General features: G+C 38.7%; 1 protein-coding gene across 1 annotated transcript in view; it reads right to left on the bottom strand.

The window, feature by feature from the left end:
- Nucleotides 1–12,936, bottom strand: part of AGGF1 (angiogenic factor with G-patch and FHA domains 1) — a 53,803-nt gene extending 40,867 nt beyond the window's left edge. The window contains 6 exon segments of the mRNA XM_020998389.2: nt 2,573–2,761; nt 5,409–5,573; nt 6,330–6,532; nt 7,696–7,798; nt 12,611–12,772; nt 12,775–12,936. Of these exon segments, the coding sequence (XP_020854048.2) occupies nt 2,573–2,761; nt 5,409–5,573; nt 6,330–6,532; nt 7,696–7,798; nt 12,611–12,772; nt 12,775–12,840 (888 nt within the window). The 5' untranslated portion in view covers nt 12,841–12,936.
- Between the last annotated feature and the right edge of the window lie 569 nt (nt 12,937–13,505).

Here is a 13,505-nt window from a genome sequence, read left to right as displayed (position 1 = left end):
CCCAAGTTTTAAGGCATGACACCCAAGAACATGACTTTTCTGGATGATGATAATAATAGCTAGCATTTATGTAGTGCTTGAAGGTGTGCAAAGTACTTTACAAATATTATCACATATAGCATCACACAGCTAAGCTAGTTACATAGATAGGCAGGATTTAAACTCAGGTTTTCCTGACTCCAGGTCCACCATTCTATGCAATGAGCCACCAGCTGCCTTTAGAGGCAAACTCTAAGTAAGTACAAGAGGAAATACAATGGGGTAGAAAGAGTAAATGATATTTGAAGATGCCTAGGTCTGAATCTGAGCCCTGCTGTTGATGAGCTATGGGACCATGGGCAAGTCGTGTTACCTCTTGGGCCTTAATTTCATCATCTGCGAAATGGTAAAGCTGCACAAGATAGTGGGTGAGGCCTCTGTCTAGCCTAACCTTCTGCAATTCTGAGGGCATCATGCCAAACAAGGTAAAACTGAACATTATTCCCAGCCATTCTTTATCTCTGGCAATGGCATTAAGTGAAAGTTTACATTCAGGTATGCCCTCCCTAATTACCACTAATTGGTTTTTTGAAAATAGTATTTCACGTGAAATTATATTGCAAATGATATAATTATTTCTTAAATGGGAACTTCAATCCTAGACAGAAAAAATTGAAACTGTAAGCTTAACATCCTTAGAGAGAAGTGAAACTATAAGAGAGCATGCTAGGTAAAAGCTGCCTGAGTAAGCCAACAGAGCTGAAACATAGAGACCTAAAGCTCTTGAATTAGAGAGACCCCTGAGTTTGGTAATTAGTACCAGCAAAGAAGTACCACCAATACACAGTACTAGGTACCAGTAAAGAAGTCAAGATTTTATCTGGACGGTGATACACTGAGAAGTGAAGGATGGAAACAGGAAAAAAAAATGTAGATATAAATGGGGCTTTCTGATGGGCATTTGCAAAGACTAAGCTGGGGAGCTAAAGACTCTGAGAGAAATACTAAAATCCTCAATTATCTACCTAGAGAAAAAGACTCTCAGTTAAGTTTAGACATTGATTCTTAAAAAAAAAAAAAAGGGAAAGGTACGACCGAACTCCCAAAAAGAAACAATGCCCTAGTGTTAAGATGCAGAAGGAAAAGGAAAATTACTGAGAACTGTAACTTAAGGATTCATGAACTGACCTGCTTGTTCCCAATCCCTGATGCCTTTCATAAGACAGGAGAAAATGGGAAACCAATGGGATAATGACTTTAAATATGTATAAGCTGGGCTGAAACTTTTTAAAACCTCATTGCTTCTCTCTTCTCTTATTTTCCAGAAGTAAATAGTAGAAAAATTTCATTGATAATTTGTTGTCATAAACGCAGCTAATACTGATACTTATCTCTTACCAGTGCAAAGCTTAAAATCTCTCTGGGATAAATTTAAGTCAATAATCATTTATTAAGCACCTACTACATGCCAGACACATGCTAAGCTTTGGGGATTCAAAGAGAGACAGCCCTCACCAGAGGTACTTAGACTTCCTTGAACAAGAAGCTTATAGGCTGACATTGGAGACCACATGAAAGCAAATATATACAAACAAGAGAGATTCAAGGTAAACTGGAGATAATCCAAAAGTTATAGTTAAGGAGGACCAGGAAAGGCTTCTTGTAGAGGGTGGGACTTTACATGAAACTTGAAGCAAGCCAGGAATTCAAGATGAGGGAAGAAGCCTGGGGGCAGCCAGTGAACAAATAATAGAATAACTGAAGTGAAGAATAAAGATTCAAAGGGGGAACTTGGGTTGAGTGGGACTGATCTTTGGGGAAAAATTTTAGGACAGAATGTACACCTGCCAAATTACTTAGGCTGGTATAACTTTGTGCATGTAGTATCTCCTTTTGACATTATCTTCAAATGCATCCTTAACTCTCCTTTAGTCATTAAAGATCGATTAACCATAGATCTATATATTTTTCCTTGAACCTATTACTATTTTTAGCCTGCACAAACATTTTGTCATTATAGAGGACATATTTGCTAACAGCTACTTAAGGCAAGGTTTATTTGTCCTAAAAATAGCGGCTTCAAGGAATACCAAGAGGTATTATAAATCTAAGAAGATTTCAATTCATTACAACAAACACATTAAGCACCTACTATGTATAAGGCAGTATGCTATTTAGACAGATATAACACAGGCTATGCTTTCTAGGAAGATAATTAATGGGAGGGGCAAATACACAAATTGCAATAATATAAAGGAGAGTGTGAGAGTACAAAAGAGAAGTTCAGGCAATGTTCCATGGCAATTTGAGGAGAGAGATCACTTTTACCTCAGGATGTCAGAGAAGACTTCATGGAGAAGGTGGCATCTAATTTGAGCCTTGAAGTTCAATAGTCAGAACCTAGTGAACAAGTCCACATTTGCCCTATCAAAATTTTACGCGGTTTAATAAGATTCTTAAGGTTACGATTAGAATACACATAGGTAGTGATTTTTTAACGTCTTTACAATTTTAGGCTTAAGTATAACAATTATATTACATAATCATGTAACATCATGTACATTTGATAAAACTGTATATAGAAAAAAAATACCTTTTCTTCATTGGCTGTAAAGCAATCTGGATCTTTCCTTTTCTTTTTCCCTTTTTTATCTTTATTTTGTTGTGTGGTGGGAGTCTGGTAGGACTGCAAATCTACTCGAGAATGAAACTGATATCTACCACTTTCCACATCACAGTAGTAATAAATTCCAGTAGAAGGATCATAATATAGTTGATTTTCCTTTCAAAGGAAACAAGAAAGCAATAAGACCTATTAATGCAAAAAGTTAAAAATCTAATTCAAGGAACATTAAGTTTAACATAAATACCAATAAATGTTGAATATTGTATATCTTCATAGTTTTCTGAAATACTTTATATTATTAAATATGCTTTAAATTCATAGGTTATGCATGTCTCCTTTCATTAGCAAACCATGGGAAACTAAAACCATATAAAAGGTGGCCAGTAAGTAAAAAAACTACACAGTGCAATATATGTGCAATTCAGACAAGTACCCAACACACACACACACACACATACACACACATGCACGCACACCCAAAAGATGAATGTATGATTTCCAACTCTATAATTAGGTTACTCTAAATGATCACTTTGAAACTGCCAGGTACAACCTCTAAAAGCCTCAGATTCATAAAATACACAGCTATCTTTAATTGTAAAAACAAGTTAAGATGTACTTAGCAGATAATGATAAAATGAAGACTGTCAAAGTCTCCAGTAATTAAATAATTCAAGAAACTAATGAACAGCAGCCTTGATAAAATTTAATCTTTCTACAGTGAAAGCATTTAAAAACTGTACTCACACTAACAAAGCTGCATCTGAGTTTTGACAGATTATGGTTTAAAAGTAGAAAAATACAACCGAAAAATCTTTTGCATTGATTATACAACCAAAGAAAAGTAAGGCCAGATTGAAAATTCTATGGCTAATTTGTAGTATGAAGCCATACAGTCCCTGAAAACACTAATGAAAATTCTATGGTTAGTTTGTAGCATGAAGCCATACAGTCCCTGAAAACACTAATTTGCTGCATATTCAAGATTAAGATTGATTCTCAGCAACATGACCAACAAAAACTCAGTCTAAATTTGATTTAGCCTTGATCACACAACTATTTGAAGGAAATAATTAGTAATTTTCCTTTGTTCTTTGCTAAAAATTTATATCAGTATAAGGCAACACCTTGTCATTCAATCTAACGTATATTTACTTACTGAATCCCTTTTACACTGGGGCAGCTAGGTAGTGCAGTGGACAGAGCACTGGCCCTGGAGTCCGGAGGACCTGAGTTCCAATCTGATCTCAGACACTTGACACTAGCTACATGACCCTAGGCAAATCACTTAACCCCGACTGTCTGGCAAAAACCCCCAAAAAACACCCCCCCCAAAATGAGTAAAAAAATTAATAATATTCAAACAAAATAAACACTATTAAAAATAAGATTATTTGAAGCAGAGGTTTTCATTTTTCCTATTAATAGCTCAATGTTAACAATACATCTTTATTACATTTAGCATTTGTTTGACACATTCACAAAATATTGAATTTCTTCACCATATTTCTTTTGTATTATATTTATGGGGAAATATGGAAGTTAAAATTTGATGTCTGCATAGTTTCTGGCTTAGGGCGAAAAAAAACCCCAAAATTTATCTTATTACTGATGTGTATTTCTTCTACCTGTAGAGTCTGGGAAATGGAAATATTCTCTACTTGGTAAGGTTACAACTTAAAAAACAGATTTAACTTAACAAAATAATGCTGAGCCTCAAGTTCTGCACTGGCTACTTTGTGAACCAAATGACTTCAAAGTAATACATCTAGTAACTGAATCTCTTTAAAGTGATCTTCAGTTTCCTCATAACTGATATTATTAAAAGTTGCTGGAGGCTCTTCTCTTCTTGATGTATACATTTTCAGGTTTCTTTTTAAAAAGATGTTAGTATTCCGTAGTAGCTTTTCTACAGGTGACTAAAGTGAATAAAAATAGCCTATGACTCAAACCACTCCAGTTTTGCTGTCATAGTCACACAACTTTGTCAACTTGACATCTATAGATAACAAGTATTTTCCTTTCTACTTACAAAAAAGAGTCAGGAATAATTAATAATAAAATCAGAGACTCAGAATAGTGATAGTGTAGACCTGGTGTAAATATCACCTTCATTTTTACAGATTAAAAAAACTGAGCCTCTAAGAAACAACATGATTTGCCTGAAGTCAATGCTACTAAGCATCAATGCTAGCATTCAAACCTCTGTCTTCAAACTAATGCCAGTGCTATATCTACTACCCCATGTTAACTGAAAAACCCGGTATAGCCTCAAACCCTTAGCTGAAGGCTATGGAAAACTGAAAAAGCTCTGTAGTCAAGACTGAAGAGCTTCATTTCATTTTAAAAGGATATCTCAACATAAAATGTTATAATGGAACTAATAGCCTTATTAGAGCCTTTACTCAAGAATTAGGGGGAAAAAAAGTGCCAGGAAGGAGAGGGAAACACAAAGGAAGGCATCACTTTCATACATCAATTTGTGAGCATGTCAGCCAGTCATAAGTTCTTAAAGGTCCTACTAAGGTGGGAAGGCATTGTTTGGCCCAAGTGACAGGTTTTCATTCAAACACCATACAACGCCTGGCAGACAAAATCATCCCCCAAAGGTGAGCCAACAGATGATAAGCTATTTTTGACCACAGTGTCTAACAAAACTTGGCTACTAAGGTATGAAAAACTTATCATCTATATTAGTAGAAGAAATGCCCACACTGAAATACATATTATTAGTGTGGGGATTAGATTTAAACATGATTATTAAGATCAATAACAGTGTATAACAGCAGATTTTGAGACTTACTGAATCATAGTAGAATCCAGTGCTGTGATCATAATATAACCCAGTACTTTCATCATAACTAAATCCAGTCTGTGATACAGCAGCTTCTGCAGCAGCTCTCAAACTTTCAGCTAATGATGAACCATCTAACTCGGCATTTTCTGCTGCTAATACACCTTCTGCTTCCTAGGTAAGTGAACAGTGGGTGAAATGAGACAGGTTTCTTGGAGAACAGGTAAACATACACAGGCCTTGACCTAAGAAACTGATTAAAAACAATACGACTCAAGAAACAGATGAGAAAAGCTCTACTGAAGGTGACTCAAGACTTCAATGTTCCGTGATAAAGATTCCTTAAGGTATTCCATTCAAATCTGACCCAGTTTTGAAGAAGCTCCAAGTTAATATATGATAGTTACTGAATAACCAATGTTAAGCCACCACCAGTTAGACATCTTTTTTTTATTTCTCAGATCAACATCCAATTCATAGAAGCAGAACAGTAAATAATAGACTCTGATGGGAAAAAATAAATGGGACTATACTGCTACCTTCAAAAATGTATTTTTTGTTTCATGCTCAAAACTTCCTTGTTTTTTTTAACTTTTGGAAGCTATTTCCTTTATATTACCAAAAACTACTAAAGAAATGTGCATAAGAAAATACTTAAAACAGCTAATGTGATGTTATGCATTTGGTGACTGCACATCATAAATTTTTGTAGTATGACATACAGATAAAAAAACACACATCTATGGAAATTCTAGTTCTAGCTGTCCAAGGATTTATTATATTCTTTGATTTTATGTAGGATTATTTAAATACTAGTTTCATCTATTTCATAATGATGAAAATATCAGTTAGAACTGAACTTACATAATGGAAAAGTCAGGAAAAAAAAGGTACCAGGTAGTAAGAGTTTGAATTTAGCAAGTCTATTACCTGTGAATTGGAAGTAAAATTGTCTTCTTGCTCATATTTTGCATTTTCTGTTGTATCAGCGTCAGTGTGACCCTCACTCTCTCTACATAATGAGTCTGTAGAATTATGATTGGGCTCTTTGTGCTCTTGATTTTGTTCAAGTGGAAGTTCAACCCCCTTATCTGAAGGACTGACATTCCGATAGTATGTCTGATAATAATAATCTGTTAACAAAAGTAAAGTAAATTTTATCAGGCAGGTCATAAAGGACTTTATATTTTCATAGTATTTTTGTAATCAGTGAAGGACATTCAAAAAACAATGCTGTCAAATTATAACCACATTGATTCCTACCACCCATTTAACGTACTTTAAAAGCTTCCACAGAATGTTCAGACAAATTTTCAATAATAAATCTCTTTCCTGGAACCTCTAGTATCTTAGCTTTAAAACTTTTAAATAAGGGAACTGCCAGGGAAAGATGAAAAAAAAGAAATATTAAGTTAAACTATATAAATAATCCTGAGCAACTGCTAACTCTTTCTATAGAGCTTCCTTGCTATCACTCCTCACTACATGACAATAACTGGGTACAAGGGCTTGGTCTGCCCAACATGACAGTTTTGTATGGTGAAGCAGGAAGAGCAACACACTTGGAACTAGAAGAACCAGGCTTGAGTTCCAGCTTCTCTGCTCATCATTAGCTGCAAGCCCTAGGTATACAACACCTACCTCAGAGAGCTATTGGGGAAAAAAAAACACTTGGTAAACTAAACCGTAAGATTCTAGATAATTGTGAGCTCTTGGAACTGAAGCTCATACACCTACAGAGATGAACTTATAAGTTTACCAGTTCAGGCCAAATGGCATCCACAGTTAGGCAGACAAAACAGAGAGTTAGGGGAAAAAAAAATCACCGTGACTCAAATCAGTTAAGACTTAGACCACGAAGCTAATGAAGCCAAGATCACGGGCAGCATCCTATAAAAGTTCATTAGCTCTGCACTGAGTAAATACTCAGTACTACTCTGGGAATTTATAGCACTAATTTCAAATCAGTTACCTCAAAGATATGTGCCTTTTTGTTACATGAAGGCTCAGGTGAGAAGGTGGAGGGCTCAGATCCATCATTCATCACCACTACTAAAAACTTAATTCAAAATAATCCTCCTGGTAACATTCTGTCAGCAACACATTCCTACATGAAGCACATGCCAATCACTTTCATTCAGAGTTATCTGATTTTCTGTAGTCAACACACTGTACTGAACTGAACAACAGGACATTCTTCCAGATATTTAAGTGTTTATTTTAAATTAAAGAAAGACAACCTTAAGTTGGATTGATTCAAGTTAAAAGAGGCATTTCCTCATTGCATACTAAATACCTGATGTTGACCAAGGAGTATAGTCTTCTGTTTGGACTTCTACATCAGACTTGTTATTTTCTTTTTTTTTCCTATAATGGATTTCATTGCTGAGCTCTTCTACCTGAAAAAAAGCCAAAGGGTTATTAAAAATATATATAATTTTTACCCAATTACATACATTCTACAATGACTAACAGTATTACTGTTGGTAAAAGCTGTCAAGTTTGGGTTTGGTTTTTTTTAAAGTACACAGAAAGCAGTTAAGTCTCTTTTCTAAAACGTGACACTATCAATGAGTTTCTTTCATCCCATTTAATCCGAGGAACTAGATATAATCATTCTTAATATCTCCTGTATTAATTCTTACAGAAATCAGTAACTAACTGAAGGAGATAAAAAAACTCCCTAAATGGACTCTTCGTATCCAATGTATCAAATGGGTTATAAATATGATGCTAATATTAAAAAGGTTAGTAGTTCTCCATAGAGAATTATAAAACTAGGAAAATACAAATTTCTATCTATATTGTAATTAAATCTGTAATATTACTCGGTGCCCTTCAACCTTGACAATATGTACTTAATTAAATGCATTAATGCAGTTTAAATGCTTTTTTTGCACATATTTCTTAAAATAGCAGTTTTATGATTAAAAACCACTGCTCTGGAAGAAGGAAACTGTTAGCTACTGAGATATAGCTCTATACGTGCCTATGCCATTGGAGTCCTTGAAGGGACCCTAAGCATACCATTCTGATATCCAAGACATTTGACTGCAAGAAAAGCAAAAGTTGCTTTTTCAACATGCCATGGCCTGATGAAGCTTTAACAAAATAATGCTAGTTCACTCTAAGCCATATTCTCTTTGCTCTAATTGTCCATAGGTAGGCTATGATATATTATCTGGATAACCTCTGTGGCCACTGAAAATGGATGAAAAATTCAGAATCAATTCTTTATTACGTGCTAGTCTGAATTATTCATATATTGAGTACCTATTTCCTCCATCTGCTAGCTTTTGGCTAGTTCACATTTTTAGCAACTTACAATCAGAAAAACAGGGGCAGTAGGAAGAGGGCTGACATGAAAGACTAAAGTAACTTATGAGAGTATTTCTCCATTTCAATTATCCACGCCATCTCTTTCTCCTATGATTTCCATGATCAAGTATGTCTTAAAAACTTGGCAAAAACACTTCCTAATTATACTGGAATATATATGAAACCAACTTAGAACCACATACTTTAAAGATTATAACTTCTCTCTGAAGCTCCCCATCTTAGTTTGCTCCCTTTCTTCTCCCTATAGTTTTTGGTTTAGTGAACTGAAAAGGGCAACAATATAAACATTCTTAAGAAAACAATGACAAAGTGAAAGGGTAGTTCGGTGGCACAGGGGATAGAGTGAGTGCTAGGCCTGAAGTCAGGAGACCTGAATTCATATCTGGCCTGTTCTTCATTTGTAAAATGAGCTGGCAAAGGAAATGGCAAACCACTCCAGTAGCTCTGCCAAGAAAATCCCAAATGGGATCATAAAGAGTTGGACACAACTGAAAAGACTGAACAAGAACAGTCTGGAGGGAAGTGTACTAACAACTGGGCACAGAGATAGGAGATTTTGTATGGTCGTGAAAGTGTGGGAGGAAGAGCAGTGTCCAATGAGGCTAAAAGTCTAAATGGAAACCAGGTTGTAAAGGGCTTTAAAAGCTAAATTGAGGAGTATGTTTTATCACAGAACCAATAGGGAGCCACTGGAGTTTATCAAGCAAGGCTGCAACATGGTTAAACCCACCATGCTTTTAGAAAACCATTTTGGCAGCTGCATGCAGGATGAATCAGAGTAGGGAGAGACCAGAAGCAGGAGATCCATTAAAAGCTAGACAGAGGTGAAAGGAACTGATTGGACATCTAGGGTCAGAGAAAATAAGGATTCTAGGATAATGATGAGATTATGAACCTGGGAGATATGAAGCATGGTGTCGCCTTTGATAATGAGTTCTATTTTAGACATGATAGATGTGAGGCCTCTAGGATACCTAGTTTTAAAAGACTAATAGGCAATTGGTGATACAGGCTGAACACTCAGGAGACTTCAGAAACTTGAAAGAGATTTTGAAGTCAATTTTGAACTCAAAGGAGGTGATGAGGTGGGGGGAGAAAAGAGACAGGGAAGGAGGGAGAGTGGGAAGAGTAGAAAAAGAGAGAGAGAGAGAGAGAGAGGGGAAGGGAAAGAGAGTGAAAAAGACAGACACAGAAGAAGTGAGAAAGAGGGAAAGACAGAGAAGGGCCCAGGACAAAGACTCAGGGAACACTAAGAGCTAAGAGACGTGATACTGATGATGAACCAGCAAACAAGATTGAGAAGAAGCAATTAGATAGGAAGAGAACCAAGAGAATGTCATGGAAACCTAGGGAGAAGGAAGCGTAGAGAGAAGAAAGTGTTCATCAGTATCAAATGCAGCAGACAGCTCAAGAAGAAGACTGAAAAATGACTTGACAATTAAATGATATTGGTAACTTTCACAAGAGCAGGTTCAGTAGAGTGATTTAATTTGGAAGCCAGATTGAAAAGGGTTGAGGAATGACAGAAAAAAGCAGTAACAGATTACAAGTGCTGACAGTTTTTCCAAGGAGTTTGGCTGAGAAAGGGAAGAATGCTTCAGAACAGCTTGAGTTGATGATAGAATTTAATCATGGGTTTGTTTGCTTTTCCCCCAAAAGGGTGGTGGAAGATGGGCATTTCTGTGACCCCTAGAGAAGGAACCAGGAAAAAGGAAGAAGCTGAAGAGAGTGGATACCTCAGCAAGAAGGGCCACTTCATTCTGTCAGAAACTGGGGAAAGATGTGAAGTTGTTTTTAGATGAAAAGAAGGTGCTCATAGAAGATGTGGGAAAATTGGAACTAATATATTGTTGGTGGAGTTGTGAACTGATTCAACCATTCAGGAGGGCAATTTGGAACTATGTCCAAAAGGGCTATAATACTGTGCATACCCCTTGATTCAGCAAAATCACTACTAGGTCTGTATGCCAAAGCGATTATAAAAAAGGGAAAAGGATCCCCATGTACAAAAAATATTTATAGCAGCTCTTTCTGTGGTGGCAAAGAATTAGAAATTGAAGGGAAGCCCATTAGTTGGGGAATGGCTGAGCAAGTTGTGGTATACGAATGTAACTGAATACTACTGTTCCATAAGAAATGATGAGCAGGTGGATTTCAGTAAAACCTGGAAAGACTTACATGAACTGATGCTGAATGAAATAAGCAGAACCAGAACATTGTACACAGTAAGGGCAACACAGTTTGATGACCCACTTTGATAGACTTAGCTCTTCTCAGCAATGCAATGATCTAAGACACCTCCAAAAGACTCATCATGGAAAATGCTATCCACATCCAGAGAAAGAACTATGGAGTCTGAATGCAGAAAGCATACTATTTTCTCATTTTCCCCCCCTTTCTTGTGGTTTTTCCCTTTTGTTCTGATTCTTCTTTCACAATATGACTAATGTGGAAATTTTTTTTAAAAGGTGCTCATACTGAATGCTCTCATTTTTATTAGTAAAGCTGTGTTCCTCAAATGGATGAAGGTTGAGGAGGCATGAGGAAATATGGAATAGCTTCTGTAGGGAGTCAGTCAATTAACATTTATTAAGTGCCTACTAGATGCCATGCTCATGCTCAGTACTGGGGTTGCAAAAAAAGTCCCTACTCTCAAGAGCTGACAATTTAATAGATAAGGAATCAGTTAGAGAGGAATAATGGGATCGATACACTACAATGAAGGCCCAAATGAATTTAGATAGCATGAATTTATACTGAGCCCAGTCCTCATGGTTAATCCTTCCAGCTTTTTCAGCAGCATGTAAGTAGGAGATGGATGGTGGGAGTAGTCCAGGGTCAAGGTCTGGTAAGGGATGAACAGTGACAGGGTGGGTTGGATTTTGAAAACAGAGGACACTGTGGCTAAGTATAAGGGCCAGATTAGAAAGGATGAAAAGTGAAGTCAGAGGTGGGAATAAGGGCCTGAGAAAGTACTTGAAGGGTGGAGGTTCTCATATGAGCCAAAAATATTTGTTAAGGAGGCAGAGACACAGGGAGAGATACAATGGGTCACAGTTAGCTACAAATTCACAAAAACATGTAAATTTCAGCTGATTCAAATGTTTCCATGTCCTCAACTCAACAATGTTACCTTACGATTTGCTGTATTAAGTAAAATATATTCGAGGTTGGTAAAAAGTCAAACAATAAATTTGAGGGTTAATTGCATATGCTGTGTGCTTTACTTTACAAATAACTTCAATCTTAAGATTACCCAAAAATCATGATAGAATTTAAGACCTGAAGCTACCTAGGATACCAGCTTGCCCAACCCTGTCATTTTATAGATAAGGAAAATGTAGCCCTGCACTTTTCCTATCTAAATATTTTGCCAAGATTATCACTTTTGACTGGACCAAAAAGAGTCAAGTGTGGTGTTCGGCAATTAAGACTCCAGCGACACAAAACTGACTACTTGGAAGTAAATAGCACCGTCTCCTTAAAATATGTGAATATTTAAAGACTAACTTTGACTTAACTAAAATTGTTACTTATATTCAAATGGCTTGAAAAGGAAGAACGAGAGGTAGCAAGACACTCAAGAGTGTCTTGAATATAAATTGCCTGCTTTGAAAAACAAAACTAAATTTTGCCTTGGGTTAAAAGTGAATATCACTGTAGCACAAGCGCTCCTCGTTATAACTGCTATTTTTAAAATACCACATAAAGCCACAATTATGATATCTCAGCAGCTTCCTTCCAAAAGTGCCTCAGGGACGGTGCGTGCCAGGAAAAGACCAGACCTAGGATCAGCACAAAACCCTACGGCCACAACGCCGAGGGGTGCGGGCTTAGTTAGCAGCGCCCGCGGAGGCCCGGCCGCGCGTTACCTGGGAACGCAGCTCCTGGTTGCACCGCTCGGCGCCCTGGTACAGGCGCTCCGTGTGCTGCAGCACCTTCTCGATGTCGCGCACTTGGCGCCGGCAGCTGCGCAGCTCCTGCTCCAGCCGCTCTACCTTGCGCCGCAGCTGCACCAGCTCGGGCTCGCGGTCGGCGGAGACGACGGGGACGGGGACGGGGACGGAGAGCGGGGCGGAGGGGAAGGGGCCGCAGCGGCCATGGAGATGGGGCTCGGCGTCCGCCCGCGGCCTCGCCTCGACTCCGCCACAGCAGCGCCCCGGGACAGGAGGCCGGAGAGGCCGCGCTCAGGAGGCGGCCCGAGGGCTCAGCGGCAGCCGGAGGGCGCGGAACGCGCGGAGCCGCCTGACACTGACATGACGGCGGCTGCCGCCGGCCATGCCTCCCCGAACCGAGCCTCTCGCCGTGCCTGCGGGAACCACGGACGGAAGAATCGAGGCCGCACGGCACGGTCCAGGCCTCGGTCCCGGGCCGGCGCGGAGGAGCGGCGCTGGCCGCTGCCGTCGGGGCCGGACTCGAGGGCCAACTTCTGAACCACAACAACGAAAACTTTATTGGCAACAACTTTAATTTCTCCGGTTACCGACAGCGCGCGGTGAGGGCGGGAGGCGAGGAGAGGACGCACAAGGGCCGCGCGCCACCCGGATATGTTTCTGGATTGGAGCCGGAAGTGACGAGACGCCTTGGTCTCCGCTTGCGCTGGGAGAGTGGGGCAGTGGAGCCGATGCGCATGCGCTCTGCAGGCTGGAGGAACTAGCTGAGGCAATAGAGGCGTGGTTGTTCGGGATGTTGGAGTGGTCTTAGTGTTTATGCGAGTATGGAAAGGGGAACCTGATGGAGGGCGAGCTGATTCTAGTAGAAGTGGCT

The sequence above is a fragment of the Phascolarctos cinereus genome, unplaced genomic scaffold (genome assembly GCF_003287225.1).
Source record: "Phascolarctos cinereus isolate Bilbo 61053 unplaced genomic scaffold, phaCin_HiC Scaffold_4;HRSCAF=312, whole genome shotgun sequence".
NCBI lineage: Eukaryota > Metazoa > Chordata > Mammalia > Diprotodontia > Phascolarctidae > Phascolarctos > Phascolarctos cinereus.
Note: the sequence above shows the minus strand (reverse complement) of the source record. Positions and strands in the feature narration are given on the sequence as shown.